Raw genomic sequence first — 19,698 nt, 5'->3', positions numbered from 1 at the left:
ATATATATATATTAAAAAATTATCTTTTTTTGTGTTATTTATGAGACTGGATGATATTTATTGAAACCAGCAGGTCATGTTGTACAGTTAATTTTAGTTCATATGGTGTTTGGGGATTGGATCAGATTTAACCTTTTTATTATTTGAGACTGAACAAAACAGAGGAAGTATTTCAGAGAAAAGTGCTTCTTCTTTGTGTATGTTGCCATGAGAAGATCCAAAATGAAACAGACATTTAGCAGGTTTTTAAGACGTCAACAAATACTTTATGTATGGCAGATAATGCATAGACAATAATGCTACACCAGGTTTATAGAAGCATTATATGATCATTGATAATGCAGGGTAAATAAGCTTTTTTAATGTATGTGTTAGAACTCTATCCTTGCCAGACTTCTGGCCATTTGTGCTCAATGACAGGTATGAGTAATGATACTAGACAATTTTCCAATAATGTTGAATGTTTGCAGAAAGATTTTGAGTGCATGAATATCTGAATGGAAAAACACAACCTATACAACCTACCACTATTCCCATGATACAATTGGGGTTAGGTAACGTAAACAATTTGATGTTTTTTGTGATAAAAATTGGCTTAAAGTAACTGAAATTGATACAAAACTATAGTGTATATGTAATATATGCATGAGTTTCCATTAAAGTTCACAAGGGACTGTAATAAAATTGTACAGTAGGATTATTGTTTTTTATGTGACCAATGGCAACAATTCCAATTACAAAGTAGACAGGATTGTCATGTTCTTGGGTTTATCCATGTTGTTATTTTAGGCATAACTAACGTAGTTAATCTCAAATAAAGTTAGGCACCCATGGACTATAGGCTTTAACTAAAGCTGAAAGAGTTTCTATCTATAGCTTTTTAGGATGGATTACGGAATATTTATAATATGTCAGGATATTTTTTATTTTTTTTGGTCCTGTTGTCCCTTTACTTCTTGTCCTTTAGACACAGCTGAAAGTGAAGGAAACCAACATTTAAAAAGTTGTCACCAGATCAAGTTTATCTATTGGAAGATTTCCCTTCTGTTCCTGTTACATTGACAACTCAAAATATGGGATTGTCTCTTACTTTCAGTTAGGTGACAATGGTCAAAAGGATAAATATCAAGAGTTGATCTCTCTAGTGGGGACACAAAGACAACAATAAATATCCGACAAAGGTTCTAACCCTTCACTACTCTATTTCAAAAGGGTTACTCCAGAGAGATGAAACTGGCATATGCATAAACAAGTAGTGATGCTGGTATTAATTTGTATAAAGCGTCATGGCTTATTAGTAATAACTGCCTATTTTAGTAAGTTAGAAATTAAATTATAAAAAAAAAAAGAGAGACCATGATGTTTAGTTGTTTCTGACTATGAGAACGTATATGGCAGAATAATCTTTTAGCAGACTTTCTATAACAATCTTAGAATGTAGAAGGAAAAAATGGGAATAATGGTCAGATCGATAGCCAGAAAAAATGGAACTGAAATCAATGAAACAGCATGAATTCATCATCATCATCATAATAATGTTCTGACATTGGATTAGAATACAGTTTTATGTACCTTATCCTACACCTTACCTGCACCAATACAAGTGTAGGTAGACAAGAATTTTAAAGAATTAGATATTTCATTTTTTTGGGCCTGTATCCCAAATTCCCTGCATTCCAGCTACATTAATGCCTTAACATGAACTGATGAAAGAACAACACAGCTTCATTTGGGATGTATTTATTTTGATGCAATTTGCAAAGGACTTATACCTATTAATAATATTTATATTTATACTGAACATTTTACATGAAACTCATTTATTTAAAAAAAAATGTAAAACAGGATGCATTATACTGTACTTGCTATTATTTTTATTGGCTAGAAGACCCTCCTTGGTGTCCCCCACTGGCATTGGTTTTACTATGTTACTGGGGCTACAAAGACTTTAGCAGATACCTTGTTATACCTAATGTTTGATTGGACTTTTGTTTTTAATGCAAACCTCTGCTTTGGTCATATAGGGCAAAGCAACAGGTTTGCTTTAATGTCCCCAGCCTGGTAGCCCATACTTACCTTGTCTTCATTACCCGTTTCTCCATTTAGCCACTGGGAATGTAGAAAATACCTAGTGCATCTAGGTATGGAGGATTATTTGACTCACTCCCCTTTCTTTTAAGTGACAAGTGCTTGGTGATTGGCCTAGTACTGTCACATGTGTTAGGGAGAGAGCAACTCACATATTATTATTATAATACAGGATTTATATAGCGCCAACAGTTTGCACAGCGCTTTACAATATAAGGAAGACATTACAATCACAATACAATTCAAGACAAGATGGTAAGGATGGCCTGCTTTCTCTGCTCCCAGTTGCCAAACAGAACAGTGAGGAAGGGAAACAAAGGAAAGGTAAGTACCGTATTTTGCGCTCCATAAGGCGCACCGGACCCTTGGACGCAGGTAGGTCCGGTGCGCCTTATGGAGCACTGAACAGACCAGAGCTTCTGTCACAGCATCTGTGACAGAAGCTGCAGTTAGTAATTGCTGACTGAAACAAGTGGCACTGCGATTACAGCGCCACGGTCTCAGTGATCACACAGAGCAGACGAAGATCGTCCGTTCTTCGTCTGCTCTAGGGGCTCTATGGTGATCTCGATCGCCGCTGCCGCAGCCGCTGCCGCCGCCGCTGCCGCCGCCGCTGCCGCCGCCGCTGCCGCCGCTGCTGCTCGGTTTTATTACGAGTGATCTGATTAGATCACTCGTATTAAACGAGCAGTGGCTCCTACTGTACAATTAGCCCTGCTTTAGCAGGGCTAAATGCACAAAAAACTACGCCCGGTGCCCGAAACTGCATGTCTCGGGCGTCGGGCGATAGGGATTCGCTCCATAAGATGAACACACATTTTCCCCCGCCTTTTGGGGGTAAAAAGTGCGTCTTATAGAGCGAAAAATACGGTATATGCTGCTAGCAAATGGTGCTTTAAAGCAAACCTGTTGTTTAATCCTTGATATGCACAACATAGATTTGTTTTATTTCTTATAATGGCCAACAAGCGAAATTATGTTCATTCATCTATTTCTTTAAGTTTGTGCCTTCTTTAAATGTTTCAGTAGACTAAACTTTTCCTGTATATGCCTCATAACATATTTAATCTCTTACATGAAGGACACATGATAAGGAGCAAGCTTTGCCGCATAAACAGCAAGAGGGAGGACATTATTGACATTATCGCACTGCTATCGGTTAAAGACTCTAGAGTTCAATTACAAGAAAATAGAGAGACAGAACTGTTAACTTTTTGAATGGCCTTTTCCATCATGACACATTCTAATTAACAGCCATTTTAACCTTTCTGTGAATCTGAAATAGCTGAAAACAGCGCTGCCACCCAGGCAGGTGATATTGGAGGTGGAAATATCCATTCATGCTTTGCTTGCCTGCTGTTTTTAATTTTATTCTATTAGCATATGATAGCACAGCAGTATCTGGTGATAAAATGGTTAACACAGGTTCTGAAGCTCTCTGTTAGTACATTTTAATAATTAGGGTATTTTGCAGCATTTCAACATGTTTACTTTATGTCCTCATTTGGAACTACAGTCATTGGATTTTGTACTAGCACATTTTGGCATAATAGGGATTGTCAAGCAAAAGGGCATGGGTGACTTGTATAAATACAAAAATAAATAAATAAATAAAAAAGTACCGTTCAGCATTTATAGAGGGTCCTCCTTTTTATGCAACTTCAAAGATGACATAGTAAACAAACCAATCCTTTCAAGTACATGCTTGGGAGATGCCTTTAGGCTGTTTTGGTGTTTCGGAACAGTACAATTCTCACGAACAGCGTCAGCAACACTGCATTTTGACATCACATAATTTGCAAGTAATATAATTTTTTATTCTTATGTTTACACTATTGCTTGGCTTTAATATAGCAGCATGTAGCATCAACATAATTGTTTGCAGTACCAGACTGCATTTTCTTAAAAGTTTAATACAATGTCAAAAGAGAGTGCATCCAAACACTTATAAACTTCTTCAGGAGCAGGAGCTGCATGGTGTAATAGACCAGACACTGAAAGCACAGCAGCAAGAGGACTTTCTGCTGTCTCAGGGCCAGCAGAATCATTTGCCTGATGCCTCTATCCCTGCCAGGCAGAGGCAGCAGGGGACAGAGGATCAGTATGAGTAGAAGAAGGGTTGGGGCACTTCAAGTAAAGAGGAGAAGGGTTTGGGTGCTGGCAATGAGGAGGAGAATGTTTATTGTTGGCAGTGAGTAGGAAGGTTGTGGTGCTTGTATTGTGGAGCAAATCTGGGGTGGTTTCAGGGGGGTTGCTTCACCTCTCTCCAATCCAAAGAGAAAATTGTATATGGAACTATGTCACCATCCAAGAGGGAGCACAAAGTGTCACACTTCTAAGATGAACTTAGAAGGTCCCACTTGCTTTCTTTGGACGTAGTTTAAACACGTTTGATAGGCCTAATTTTAAAGATGGCTCACACCAGCTAGCTTTTTACCAAAAACAGAAACCATTCAAACTTGTTCATTTTGCTGCAAAAAGCCCTACACAATATTGTAGAGAATACATGCAGAGTCTTTACTATGACTTTGACTAGGCCGCTTTTTAAACAGGACCCATCCCAGCCAGCTGTTAATAAAAATAAATAAATCAGCATTATAGTCTATTTATTTAGATAAAATGCCTCAAAAATATTTCTAGTAAGTACATGCAGAGTCTTTAATTAGGCCATTTTGTCAACAGGACCCAAACCAGCAAGCTTTGAATACAAATATTGAGCATTACAATGTATTTATTTCACAGTAAAAAGCCCCCAAAATATTGTAGTGACTACATGCACAGTATTTAATTACTTGTACTAGGCCCCATTTTGAACAGGACCACCATCTGTGATTTTAATCTAGAAATCATAGGATCATCGTTAAAGTGTAATTAGTTCACAATCTTTCACTGTTCACAATTATTTAGTCAATAACCTTGCCACACTACACAACTATATATTATTATGTGGCCTGGAAAAATCTAATCTCAAACAACATCTTACCATAGAGCCAGTATAAGCATTAAGAATGCCTTAATGTGAATATTGGCAGGCATGCCTAGATATGCATTTTATAACTCCACTTTGTTCACCAATAAACATTCTGCATGCATGTTTGCTTAATCATAACAGCTAAACCAGACCTTCACTTTCTCTATATTGTTTGCAATAAATAGTTTTTATGCAAATTAATGATTGGCTTCTTTTGTTCCCTGCCTGCCTTCTGCAAAGTTATAACCTGCAATGCTTTTAACATTGACTAACATAGTAACGCAGTGTTATAGCTTGTTTAACTTCAAAGTTTCAGTTTGGAATCTTGTTTTTGCATGTATGTATATGTACATATACAGGTGAAACTCGAATAATTAGAATATCGTGCAAAGTTCATTTATTTCACTAATGCAACTAAAAGGTGAAACTAATATATGAGTGTCATGGTCCTTGGAATACTGAACCATGTTTCCTTGACTATATTACACAGTGGTGGGTCCTCCACCCTGTCTTAGGGTTGAATCACTCTGTGTTTGTTTCATTGTTCACAGTTTGTCTTAAGGATAATCTCCTCCAAACGGCTCCGTGGTCTGGAAGGAAGGCATTGTTCTGTGTTTGACTGATTGTTTATGTAATGTAATTATCTCCTGGGACTTCTCTGTGTCATTACCCATATCAGCCCTCCCCTTCAAGTTATCGGACCAATCCCTGCTGACCCTGTTTCAAGTCCTCCTTTGCATGGCCACACATATCAGCCCTCCCATTCAAGTTATCGGACCAATCCCTGCTGACTCTGTTTCAAGCCTTCATTTGCATGACCAATAGGAAGGTGTTTGTTTGGGCGGGTTGTTCAAACTGTTGTGTATAAAAGTGTGTGTGTGCATTCAATAAAGCAGATCCTTGTTGGAACTTACATACAGCCTGTCTGGTGTTTGTTCTGAGCTGGATTCGAACGGCACATAGCTGTAGTTCGAATCCCGGATTATCGGACGATCGACGAAGCAGACGTTGCGGTCTGACATCTGATCCATTAGTAGCAGAGGAGTGCCGGGAGAGTGGAACCGAGCGAGCAGGGGCTCCTTACAATGAGATAGACTCATTACATGCAAAGCAAGATAATTCAAGCCGTGATTTGTCATAATTGTGATGATTATGGCTTAAACCCCAAGAACCCCAAATCCACAACCTCAAAAAAGTAGATTATTACATGCAATCAATAAAACAAGGATTGTACATAGAACAATATCGGACCTCTGAAAAGTACAAGCATGCATATGTACTCAGTACTTGGTTTGGGCCCCTTTTGCAGCACTTACTGCAATTACTTTTGCACGATATTCTAATTATTCCAGTTTCACCTGTATTTGTATATGTATATAAGAAAATCCCTCATGTTTTTTAACTCAGCCATTTGAAAGAACACTTTTGTCTCATGCACCAGTCATTTCAACCATCCGTAAAAAAAAAAAAAAACATAGTCAGTTACTGGCAGCAGTGAAGCGGTTTTCAGGTTAGAGACTTGGGTCTGGTTCACTAGAGGCAACTTGAGAACACAAAGCTAGACGCAAAGCAGATGTTCTCTCAGTAGGCATCTTACTTTCACTTCTGCTGTGATCAAACTCTGCCTATTTCTCACACGCTTACATAGCTTACTGTGCTTCAAGTCTTGTAGCATCATAGTTATATACATAATATTCTACAAGTCTGCAGTTTTGTTTTGGCATACTTCTTTTGATTTTGCTTTAGACAACTTAACATCTAGGTGTAGTAGCTTTTAATAAGCAATAAAAATCTTTTTATTAGTAACATAATTAAAGTAGATGTAAGCCCTAACCGAGTGACATTAGGCTTGCTAATACACTATACGTGATAAACAATGGACATTATTTTTCAATGCAATACTTGGTTTCACCTTATTCTGTTTTTGTTGCATCTCAATGCTGTTGACGTTCTACAGCTTTTTTTTGTAGCCACTTCATGTCTATTTGCATGCACTACACCACATGCTTTAATGACTGCATGACATTTATTTGTGCAGGTTTCCTGATGGTGGGCCATGCCTTTGCAACATATGTTGATATGACTACTGATAGGGTGGAAATGCAGGTGTATATCTAGGGAGATGGGCACAGAAAGTTGTTGCCATATAACAGGAAGTGCACAAACAAGAGAATGTGCCCAGTGACACCGGAGGTGATATAATGCACGTCAATTCCAGGTCCAGTGATCGGAATGAGAGATCCATCAGGGGAGACCCGCCGTGCCGGTGCCCGGCTCACAAGAGGGACAGTGGAGCCCGGGAAGCCGGCGGCGGCTGAGGGGGGTGGCACACGCCGCACCACTGTACAAGCGATCCAGCACCTGTACAGATGCTGGGTTGCTTGTATTTAATCAGCAATCGCCGGCTGTTTAAAACAGTGCAGCAGCCGTGTTCTTGGTATGACCACTTCCAGCGGAGGATGCACATTTACGTGAGCCCGCTGGAAGTGGTTAATGAAAGCTGCAAATTTGGGCTACATTCACACCTACCAAGCAGGGGTGATTTCTGATTCCTGCATCAAGAACTCCACAGCTATCACATACAACTACATGCGGTGTGCAAGCATTCTGCCACTTTCAAATGCGGCCATTGTCACGCAATCATTAACTTGTGAGTGAGTGACAGCTGCCACTTGTAAATGGAAAATTTGGAATTCCTGCTGATGGACTAATGTCTTTATTCAACCTCAAATACTATGTAACTATGAATTCACAAGTTCCTGATGCAAGAATACCAAATTTCACTTAACAGGTGTGAATGTAGCCTTAAAATATTGGCTTTTGGAATTACATGAACATTAAAATGTATATGGTTTTTATTGGCTGGGTTTACATATACTTTGATGTCTCTTAAACAGAAATATTTGCAAGATTAATTGCTTACATACTCATTTGTTAAGTTATTCAATAAACTGCATTATCATGGATGCAGACTGTTGACATACATTCAATATATAAATCAAGCTTAGAATAAATCAAAGGAATCAAAGAATGAGTTTACGTGTACACATATTGAAGTGACTCAGGTATCTCAGGGTCACCAACCCTCTGGACCTCTCCAGCCTTCCTGGCTGTGTCCCTTGTGCTCACGCACGGAGCAGAGTCTGCCCGTGGTCGTGTGCTTCCTGCACACCCACAACTCTCTCCAAAGCACTGGGCTGGCTTCCTAATAAGGCTGCTCTCAGCCACCTGTTCAGCCCAACCTGGCAACTGACAACACCAGGCCCCAGGACTGGAGATCCCATCCCACTACAGTCTTTTGCTTTGCTTTGTGATAATCTTTAATATTTTTGCATGGACATCTTTAATAAAATATTGGTCCATATTTTTTTCTGTTCTTTTGTAGTTTCCCTGAACATTTCTTACTCTGACCATGCAGTTGGTGAGGTCATTTACATTTGTAACAAAAATGTCAATCAGGCAGCTTTCCCTGCTGAGTTATGCTTTCATGACTTTGAGTTTTACATCCTTATAAACTGATTAGGGACTATGAGACATTTTTGGCAAGTTAAGTTTTAAAAAGTGCTGACAAATATTTTTTATAAGTGACCTACCTAACTTTTTTAGAGCCAGTATGAATATAACAGTAACATTCATATTCGCATCTAGCTCAAGGGCAGCCAGCTTGGGCTTGTTGCTGTGAAAATGCAGTATCTATTTAAAATTTTGGAACTGTGAATTACTTAGTAATTCACCTAGTACAGACTGTAGTTGTTAATGTACTTTGGGGTGACAGTGAAACTTTTTTTTAAAAGCTCTCTTTGTGTTACTTGTACAATTACAGTTATAGAAGGTTAGCCATACAGAAAGTGAAGTGAGGACATTTATTGCTAAACCTCACACTTGTAAGTGTGTCAGGACCTTATCTGTATAAAAAAAGTATGGTGTTCTGACAGATTGGCAGTGTATACACATATGAGGTGCCTAGGGTCTGCAAGCTACAAAATCCAGCATTTTTACTGCTTTACTGCACACATACATACTGCATAGAAATGTATGTGAAAAAGACTGGCCATTCCCCTTTTCTGATGTTCTGAGATCAACCACTGTGATCATTGTCAGGACACACACACAGCCCAGTTGTCATATGAAAAAAAAAGTGCTGTCCAATCATTCATAGAGGGCTGCTATATATTATCTCTTTAAGGGACCCTATTATGTTATAGATATAGAGTTTTGTAATATACAAAATCTCAGAATACTGAAAAGATGTGTTCAGTGTCTTTGAGCCTTGACTCCATCAATGCTTGCTGTGCAGGAAGACCTACTTATAAGGTAGCTATAATCAGGTGGAAGCACCATGTAGTTTAAATATTTTGCTCACTTGTAGCTGGTTTTCTTTTTAGCTTTCTCTTCTGTGGTTCTCCATCTTTTTTTTGTGTGTCAGTTGACATGTAATAAATAATTAGTATATCTCTCTGTGCTGGAAACAGTTCCATTATCATCTCTCTGCTATGTCAGCAATTTGCTTGTGCCCATAACTTAGTACTTTGCTTTGTGCAACAGCAACATATGCAGTATTTTTCAGTGCGTCCTCACAAGTTTGGTGTGCACAAATGTTCTACTTTTTTTAACACTTATTTTATTTTAATATACCTACATTACTTTTTTTGCTATCTGTTTCAGATACGCGTTGATGGCCCTATCACTGGAGCTTTCCAATATGAAATCATACAAGTGGTGGACTCTGGCCCTATCTTACGGGATATGGCATTTACAAAGAATGAAGAGCAGCTTTTTGTTATGTCTGAGAAGCAGGTGAGTTCTGCACTATCCACTATGTGATTCCTTTGAAAGATAATTTACAGTCAAGCAAATGTGATATCAAAATAGGTTTCACCTAGCCTCATAAATCAAATGTGGGTGGCAAATGGAAGCTACAGGTTGGTTTGTCTGGATAACAAGGACACTTTTGGTTTAGATGCATACAGCCCACTGTTTTTGTTTATACAAAGCACAGGAGATGGCGGGTCTATAGGCTTCATACATGCTGGTGTGTCCATAGGCTTAATTTAAAAAGTGCCTGTGTTAGCCATAGCAACTATATTCATACTGTCTTTTTAAAAGCATCACTGGAAAATGAATGGAATAGTCACATGGTAAATGGTGTCTGCTTCTATTACATACAGTATAATAAAGTAAAAACTGTATTCTAGAAACGTGAATACTGGTAAACAATTATAGAGAGTTGACCTTTGTGTTCTACTTTGGTGCTTTCTTTGTTTTTCTTTTGTATTTGTTTTGTCCTTTGCCAGATGACTGTGGCTATACAAAACATAACACCATGTGCTTGGGAGAGCCAGAAGCTGGCAAAACTCCAGTCCTGCTTTCTGTACCACGACATAAACACATGCTTTTACTCTTCTCATCTGCTTAAAACTGCAAAAACATGACAACTCATCTCTCTGCACCAAAAGAGTTGCCCTTGATAAAAGTTGATGGGTAGGAGAGATGTGACCTACAGTTTTAGACAGGTTCCATATTAGAAAGCCAGGATAGGGAATATTTCTGGACATCGTTGCTAATGAGATGTTCAGAGCATATGTTCAATAGACTATTTTCCATATCACGATGTAGTTTGATTCTCCTATGAGAGTAACGACTCTACAGGAATTGCCATGGTTACTACATGCAGTCTGGTGAAAGAAACGATGAGGTGTCAAGAATGGGAAGGACACAGTGGTGCGAACAGTAGGGAAATGTAACAGAGTGTGTTGGAACCACAGAAGTTTTCAAATTAATGAGGACCTCAGAGTGGAATAATTGCTGCTCTCTATTCTAGCTTATGTTTCTTTTTCTCTTGATAATTAATAATGAAGGGACTCTTCCTACCTGTGATATACAAAGCATTGATTCTCACTGTGAACCCTTTTCTCAGAACCATTAAAAAAAGAAAAAAAAGAGTAATTTGAAAACAGCATTGAATACAGCAAAATGAATGTAATTGTTGCTGATGGTTAAATGCATTTGAGGCTGTTTTCTGCTTAGCTTTATAGAAAGCAAAGCATATCATTCTCTGTAAAAGGCCCAGTATTTTTTGCAGTAGTATTCAGAAAATGAAGGCAATTTTACCTGCAAATAAAAAGGTCCTTCTCAGAGCTTATATGTTACCTGTGTGAAGATATACTTTAGGATTATGTGGCAGTTGGTTAATTAAACTAAAGCAACAGAGAATTTAAGAATATAAAAAAATAAATAGGCAATTTATCAGAGAGAACAAACTTCCATATATGTTGCAAAATGAATTGTATTGGGACCCCTGCCTTTACACGCACATGAACTTTAATGGCATCCCAGTCTTAGCCCATAGGGTTCAATATGGAGTTGGGCCACCCTTTGCAGCTATAACAGCTTTAACAAGGTTTAAGAGTTTGTTTATGGGAACGTTTGACCATTGTTCCAGAAGCGCTTTGGTGAGGTCAGGTACTGATGTTGGACGAGAAGGCCTGGCTCGCAGTTCTCCGCTCTAATTCATCCCAAAGGTGTTCTATCGGGTTGAGGTCAGCCCAGTCAAATTCCTCTACCCCAAACCCACTCATCCATGTCTTTATGGACCTTGCTTTGTGCACTGGTACGCAGTCATGTTGGAACAGGAAGGGGCCATCCCCAAACTGTTCCCACAAAGTTGGGAGCATGAAAATTGTCTAAAATGTCTTGGTATGCTGATGCCTGAAGAGTTCCCTTTACTGGAACTAAGAGGCCAAGCCCAACCCCTGAAAAACAACCCCACACCATAATCCCCCCTCCATCAAACTTTACACTTGGCACAATGAAGTCAGCCAAGTCCCGTTCTGGAAACCCCCAAATCCAGACACATCCATCGGATTGACAGACAGAAAAGCGGGATTTATCACTTCAGAGTACACATCTCCACGTCTCTAGAGTCCAGTGGTGGCGTGCTTTACACCACTGCATCCGACGCTTTGCATTGCACATGGTGATGTAAGGCTTGGATGCAGCTGCTCGGCCAGGGAAACCCATTTCATGAAGCTCTCTATGCACTGTTGTTGTGCCAATCTGAAGGCCACGTGAAGTTTGGAGGTCTGTAGCTACTGACTCTGCAGACAGTTGGTGACTTCTGTGCACTGTGCGCTTCAGCATGGGCTGACCCCGCTCTGTCATTTTACGTGGCCTACCACTTTGTGGCTGAGTTGCTGTTGTTCCCAGTTGCTTCCACTTTGTTATAATACCACTAACAGTTGACTGTGGAGTATTTAGTAGCAAGGACATTTCACAGATGGACTTATCGCAGAGATGGCAACCTATCACAATACCACGTCTGGAGAAGTGAACAATCTAGGACAACATAGCTGAACTGGAAAGTAAGTTGAATTGGAGAAATTTTCCAAATCAGCTATTTTTGCCTAGATTGTTCACTTCTCCTGCCTTTTCCGAACTCTTCACCCTTTTGTGAATAGCCCTGTTAGACTTGGCTGAATTGTGTTTGCCAATTTTATTGGCAAACAATAAAGCTATTGCACAGAAGAATAAGAACTAAATTATTAAGGTTTGGTTAGATTAGAAAGTCCATTTTAGAAAGTATCGATGAGGTACAAAGGATAGTAACTTTTTGGGTTACTGCTCTTTGCATTTCAACTTTAGTACATATATAGGTCACTGTGAACAGTGCCTCTTAATTAAACAGGGCTGATTGATTGTGGGTAGCCTATGCGTTGCCATGTATCACGGATAGATCAGTCCTTCTACCAAAAGCCAAATTGCCTGTCAAAGAATGGGTGGACGTTTTTCTTACAACAATTGTCCTGGCACGGCAGTGCTCTACTGCAGTTTGGATACACTGCTGTACAGAAAAGAAATGAACAATACTTTACCCCAGAATTCAAGGGCAAAATATTTAACAAACATTAAAGAATTAAAACATTATTGAGATACACTCATTATTAAGGATGCACCGATACCGGCATTTTGGTACAGAGTACGAGTACCGATAATTTTTTTCGGTACTCGCTAATACCAATTTCCAAGTAACGGAAGTCCCATTCAGGAAGCCAGGTGGTGTGTAATGACTCGCCACCTGGCTTCCTGATTAGCCGGGAAGCCGAGCAGCGTGTAAAGACTTGTCACCCGGCTTTCCGATAACAAGAAAGTCCCCTCTTACCTTGGTATGTCCAGCCTGTCACCCTCGGGGCCGCTCCAGCCAGAACGTGGCCTTCCTCCGGTACCAAGGCGGAGTCGTCTGGCCGCCCAATCAGGAAGCCGGGCGCCGTGTAATGACATGACTCCCTGCATTCTGATTGGCTGGGAGGTCGACTCCATGCTCCCTCGTCATGAGATGAAGAGGGAGCATGAAGCCAGCTTCTCTGCCAATCACAATGCCGGGCGCTGCATCATTACACGGCGTCCGGCTTCCTGATTGGCCAGCTTCCCGACCAATCAGGCAGCCGGGCAGCGCGTCATCACACGCTGCCCGGCTTCCTGATTGGCCGGGAAGTCGGCTCCATGCTCTCCCATCACAAGTGACAAGGGAGCATGGAGCCGCTTCCCGGCCAATCAGGAAACCGGGCAGCGTGTAATGACGCGCTGCCCGGCTTCCTGATACAGGATGTACTCGTGCTAGGCATCGGAGCATTTTGGGCGAGTATGAGTGCTCGCCCAAATACTCGGTATCGGCACTGATATCGATACTAGTATCGATATCGATACCTACTCATTATAATTCACCCATTGAATATCTTACATGAGGCTCACTGAAACTACTATTTTAAGGACTTGTATGGAGTAATGGTAATTCTTAAACTTTTTATGTTTGAAAGTTATAAAAATCATCTCTCATCATGTTATTTTTTTTCATTTGCTTCATTATCCACAGATATCCCCAGCATAGGTCAATGACTATGTTTTAATAGAACTTCACTTGGTAATTATTATTTTTTTTGTGGGGAGAATAAATCCACTGAAAGATCATAACTATTTGTGGAGCTGTATCTGCTCAACTGAGAATTGTGCTGTCAGGAAACAAATTCCCAGCCACACAGTGTGAATTGTCATTTCTATTCTTCCCCTGTTATGTTATGGGTTCACATCACAGATAAGTGTCCAAGATAAGTAGGCATTTCCCCCGATAGAATTCTAGAAACTAATCAGCATTGACATTGTTTGTGCTGCCCTCAGGATTACTTGATGTTCCAGATAGACTTAAAAAGAAAAAAAATATAGAAAGAGGGATGTTGTTAAAATTTACTGTTAAACCTCAGGGAAGAGCAGCTGTGGGAATTTAAAGTCCAACATGGTTTATATTGAAAATCTTCCTTTACAGATACACCCTGCTGTGATTACATGTCAAAGTGTTTTTAAAATATTTGGAAAAAAGTTATACATGGAAAAACACTGACAAAATGTTGCGTTATTTTGAATTTTGGAAAAAATTTTAATTCACTTCCTCCATTTACATTGTAAAATGCCTTTATAATCTATGAAAGTAAAACCCCCGCAAACTGGCTAATTTGTGACCTATGTATATTCCACAATGTGGTAGCTGGTTTTGCAGTTTGCATTGAAATGAAAAAGCACACATTTTTGTGCATCATGGTAAGGGTTTTTACATGTATTTAATGCACATAAATGAGCACACTTGCCTAAAAACAAAATCCCTTTAAGTTGCCCATATGGCTAAAATGCACCAAAAACCATAGCATATGTGGTTTACTGTATTACTGTTAATTACTCTGGGGCACCATTGATGCAGTAAAATTAAAATAAGACTCCAAGTGAATTTTGCTTTTAGTTCTGGTAGTTTTGGTATGCTGATGTGGGGAAGGGTGAGATGTTCTGGAAGTCTTTTTATGATTTGTGTTGGAGAAATTCACTCTCACTTTCTGGATTCTTGAGATTCTTAATATATATCTAGAAAAGGCTGTGGGAAAGCCTGACATTTTACAGTTGTCTCCTGATCTGGAGTAATGGGTATGTTTTCTAATAGGGAAAACACGTGGGGGGTTTCCTCTCAATTCTTGTAACTTCTGGGACAAGAAAATATTTCAAATGCGCACATTAATTTGTAAGTGAAATCTATATTTACTGTGGTTTCCTTGTGATAGTTCACTGTGTTGAATCACTGGGAACCATTTAGATGTGGACATAGCCCAAGAGAGCATTTCATTACTGCTCAATGCAGGTGTTCTCTGAAGTGAATAGAGTTGTACACAAAGGGGTTGATTTTCTGAAGACAAAAAGGCTGTTCACTTTACAAGGGGATTTGCCTCTTAGTTTAGTGAATGAGACGGAGCTCTTCTGACTTCCATTATCCAATAATGTGCAAGCAAAAATACTGTTTTTTTTATTTCCCTTAGGTGTTCTTTGCAAAGTGAATTTTCACCACATTCACAAAGCTAAGGGAAAATTCTGTTGCAAAGCACAAATTCCCTTGCAAAGTGAACAGTCTTTTTACCTTGTTACCCATGGTGAAATGTGTGAACAGTTCATCTTTGTACAAAGACGGACATGAACAACACATAGATAAACATTTTATTTTTACAAAAGCTAGTCACAGTACAGTAAGCAATATTGTGTCCAAATGGATGGCAGCCAATCAGAAATACTTAGCTTCTGCAAGTTATTAGCTGATACAAGTTACAATGCTGCCTGGTATCATTGTTCTTTGTACTTGTAAAATACACACTAGGCTCAGTATACTGCAAACTGTAGCTCACGGTATACTGAGACGCCGCAGTATACCGCGAGCTGCTGCTCGCGGTATACTGAGACGCCGCAGCTGAAGTGGATCCCGACAATTGTGCCGGGATCCGGCCAGCTGCGTGACTGACAGCTGGCTCTGCCTGCCGGATCGGAGCGGGAGGGGGGAATCCAGCCCCTCCCCTGTCACGGCAGAGAGCCGTGACAGGATCGAGATGTGAGCGAATGCCGGTATGTGTTCGCTCACCTCCCGATCTACTGAGCCGACCTGTGATAGTCTCATTGTCACAGGTCGGCTAGAACTATGAGGTGGGTGAAAAGCACTCACCTCATAGCTGTCCTTTAAGCCCTATTATTCTACATATGTTCAAATACATCATAAAACTCATAGGGGTTGATTTACTAACCTTATAAACACACTACGAACATGTATACACCTCTGAAGTGTGTTCCCTCCCAGCATGATCTATGGGTGGAATCTAAACACCTTTGTAGTGTGTACACACCCAGCAGGTGTGTTGTGCAAAGCCTTGCATGAATTTCAAGGTGATGTTGTGTAAATTAGCTCTATGTTGTGTTGCTTGCGTTGATGAATGCAGGAATGTAAATGCATGAGCTAACCATTTTTGTCTAAACTGTGAAGCAGCATTATATATGCATCATGTGCATGATTTTTACATATATGGCATTAGTGGAAATATGCTTTTAGAGACTTTTTGGTTGATAAATAAGTTTTGCTGTGTGAAAATCACATGCACCTGGTGCGTGCGTGTGTTTAGGTTAGTAAATCACCCCCATAGACTCATATTGTGTCCCCTTTGTTGCTTTTCCCTTTGTTTGTTAATATATTTTGTGGTTGGAACTAAGTATAATGTTATTGCTTAGCACATAATTAGCTTGGAAAAATGTCTATATGTTTCATATCTGAGCAAAGATCGCAGGTTCCTCATTAAAGGAGAGGCTTAAAATTTGGTGCAAAAAATTATACATATGCCTTTCTCTTTTTTTGATCAGAAAATGTTTCAGCCTGCAGCATGAAATCATGCCTTTCAGTGAATCCAGACAAAATGGTAGCCATTGGTCCAAATGTATTTTGATTTACCATTCAATTCTTCCATGACTACTTCTTTTGAACTTTCACCTGCTATGATTAGTATGATTTGATTGTCAGCATTCATCACCGGTGCTGCTGCAGCAACAAACAGGGAAAGAAACACCATGGACGTAAAGCCTGCTATTATTGCATTTATTGGTCATTTTTATTCTGATTTGGGTTATTATTTAATAAATGCTTTTTACCTTCAGCCATTCAGTTAGAGACTGTAGGCTGTGTACTGTGCTGTTTGTAATAAAATGGCAATTCATAATACACTATATGGAGCTGTTATTCAAGGTCAGAGTTTGGTCAAATATTGTATAAAAATAGTAATATCTCTTTTTGTTTCAAGATGTTGTTTTATTAGATGAGAAGAAATGACTAGCAATCTTTATAGAAACAGATGGTAGAAAGCTATAAACGTGGTCTACAATATAGAATGTTTTAATAGACATAACAATTACTTAGCTTAAATGTGACACCAACAACTATCACATAAACTTCCATGTCCCTCATATATATTTTTTCCCGGCAGACAATTATCTTTGAACATATTTTAGAATGAGATAATCCCGATTCTCAGCAGAAAATTCCCCTCTTCACCTTTTTATTTGCCCTTAGAGAGCCATCTTAAGGGGCCCTGCAGGTTTGATTTATCATATTGGATTGTCATGATGTGATAAGATATGCCTGATTAATCTTGTAGAGCCAAAATCTAATAATTAAGCTACAAAGTTTCAATCCAATTCAGAGAAATATGCTAATGTGTATTGATTGCAGACAGGGCTTTTCATTTTATTAGCACGCTGCAAGTCGAGGATATGGAATTTTAATTGATGGGAAAAGCTTCCTTATGAAAAAGCTAGGACAATGGGTGTGGGTTAAATGAGACACAAATGAAGTCACTATTGGAATAGCTTGATACTTATAACACTATTACTAAGTATGCTGAATGAATATGTGTTATTAATTGCCAGTCCTACTTTTCAATTTTATCAAAGGTTAATCTTCTCAAAGATATCCAGAACACAAAAAAGCTAAAGACATAATTGATGATGTATTTGCGTTAAGTGTCTAAGTGCCCTTATGTGGCATTTTTTTTAAAGTGAAACTCTTTTTTCTCACTTTTGTTGAGAATAAATCAACGCTCTTTAGTTCAATTAAATTCATTGATGGTGTTTTAGCAACATGAATTGCAAATCTTTACCTTCTTCTTATGTTCTGATTTCCCGAGAAAGATTACCAAATTGCTCAAATAACTTAACTTCAAGCACAGAGTGGAGGGTCTGCTTGTGTTGATTGATTGATCATTCTTAGTGTTGTAATAGGAACAAAATGCATCCCCAGTACCTGTTAAGATGTATGGCCAATGTAAGACAAATAATTAAAAGGCTCACTGCAGTAATCCAAATAATGGAACAGAGGTTGCCTGAAAGTTTATCTCAAGCTCATTGCAAACCTCTGGAAAAAGCAGTGAGCAAATTAATTAAGAAAGTATGTTTCTGAGTACTTCAGAATATCCCTAGAAATCTGTTGTGGTTAAGTGAGCATCAGATTTAGAAAATTACTGTTGATTACAAATTGAAATGGGATGGTAATTTTTAATAACGTTACATTAAAAAGTGCATAAACAGCACTTTTACAAGTCATATTAATTTTAACAAAAGTTGTCCTTCCCTTTAAGTGGGTACAATCCCTTTCACTTTGAAAATTGGTGATTATTGTACGGTTCAAGTATTCTGATGCCAATTTCTAGCGTTTAGAAAGAACTGTTTGCAGCTCAGAGCTAGAAGCCTTTTAAAATGTTGAATGTTTGATTCAGATCAATGCACAACATTACTTTATATTTAGACAAAAATATTACATCAGTCAGACGTGTTAAGTACATCCTACAATAGTTGGCCTTTTCTAATCATTTTAATACGTTAATTCAAAGGAAATCTAATCTAGCCAACAAATGAGTATTTGGTGCATCTTATTTTACAAAGTTAGCTTATAGAAATGCTGTTGGTTCATTTTGACATATTTTTTTCTTAACTGGAATGTATGGGTCTCACATGATTTAAATGATACTCGGCTTTTAAAACCTTTCACATTGAATATGAATAACCCTTCATAGTGGAGAGATTGACAACTCAACCTGTGATATTTAAAGTGACACTAAACTTAGGAGTTAAACCTTATAAATGCATTCAAGTACCCTAACTATTAACAAACATGTAGTTTATTTGTGCACCACTCAGCTGCAGATCCTCAAAACATCTCTGAATTAATGCTGACACTGTCCTTCCTTCTGGAGGGTGGCTACTTTTGTTCACTGTAGGCCCTGTTTGTGTGGTAAAGTACCCACCACTCCAAGCTCACTCTCGCGATGGACTATAACTTCAATGCAAATTAGTAAACTATTTTAGTCCATAACAAAAGCAAGCTTGGAGCGGTGGCTACTTTACAACACACACAGGAGCCATGGGGAATAAAAGTAGCCACTCTCCAGGAGGAAGGAGAGTGTCAGCACCAATTCAGAGATGATTTGAGGATCTACAGCCGAGTGATACAAATAAGAAATGTTTTTGTTAATAGTTAAGGTGCTTTAATGCATTTGACAGATTTAATGCCTGAGTTTAGTGTCACTTTAAGTACATCATCCTAATACATATTGACTAAGCTGCAGTGCTATCCATTAAATTCATTTCAGTACCTCAGCCTATGGACAGCTCCTACACATGCTATGTGAAAATCTCTACAACAGTAGAATAGTTTCTGTGTGTATAAATAACAGTGATAGCCCCTCTTTATTGCCCAAATAATACAAAGTTTGTAAAAATAAATAAATATATATATATATATATTT

At 38.8% G+C, this 19,698-nt stretch overlaps 1 protein-coding gene across 1 annotated transcript in view; it reads left to right on the top strand.

Moving 5' to 3' along the window:
• PLXNA4 (plexin A4) overlaps positions 1-19,698 on the top strand; it is a 580,559-nt gene that overhangs the window by 245,895 nt on the left and 314,966 nt on the right. The window contains exon 3 of the mRNA XM_018566064.1: positions 9,725-9,856. Coding sequence (XP_018421566.1) covers positions 9,725-9,856 — 132 coding nt within the window. The remainder of the gene's footprint in view (positions 1-9,724; positions 9,857-19,698) is intronic.

The sequence above is a fragment of the Nanorana parkeri genome, unplaced genomic scaffold (genome assembly GCF_000935625.1).
Source record: "Nanorana parkeri isolate BGI_ZX_2015 unplaced genomic scaffold, ASM93562v1 scaffold26, whole genome shotgun sequence".
Lineage (NCBI taxonomy): Eukaryota > Metazoa > Chordata > Amphibia > Anura > Dicroglossidae > Nanorana > Nanorana parkeri.
The sequence above is the reverse complement of the archived record's forward strand: the minus strand, read 5'-3'. Positions and strand labels throughout refer to the sequence as shown.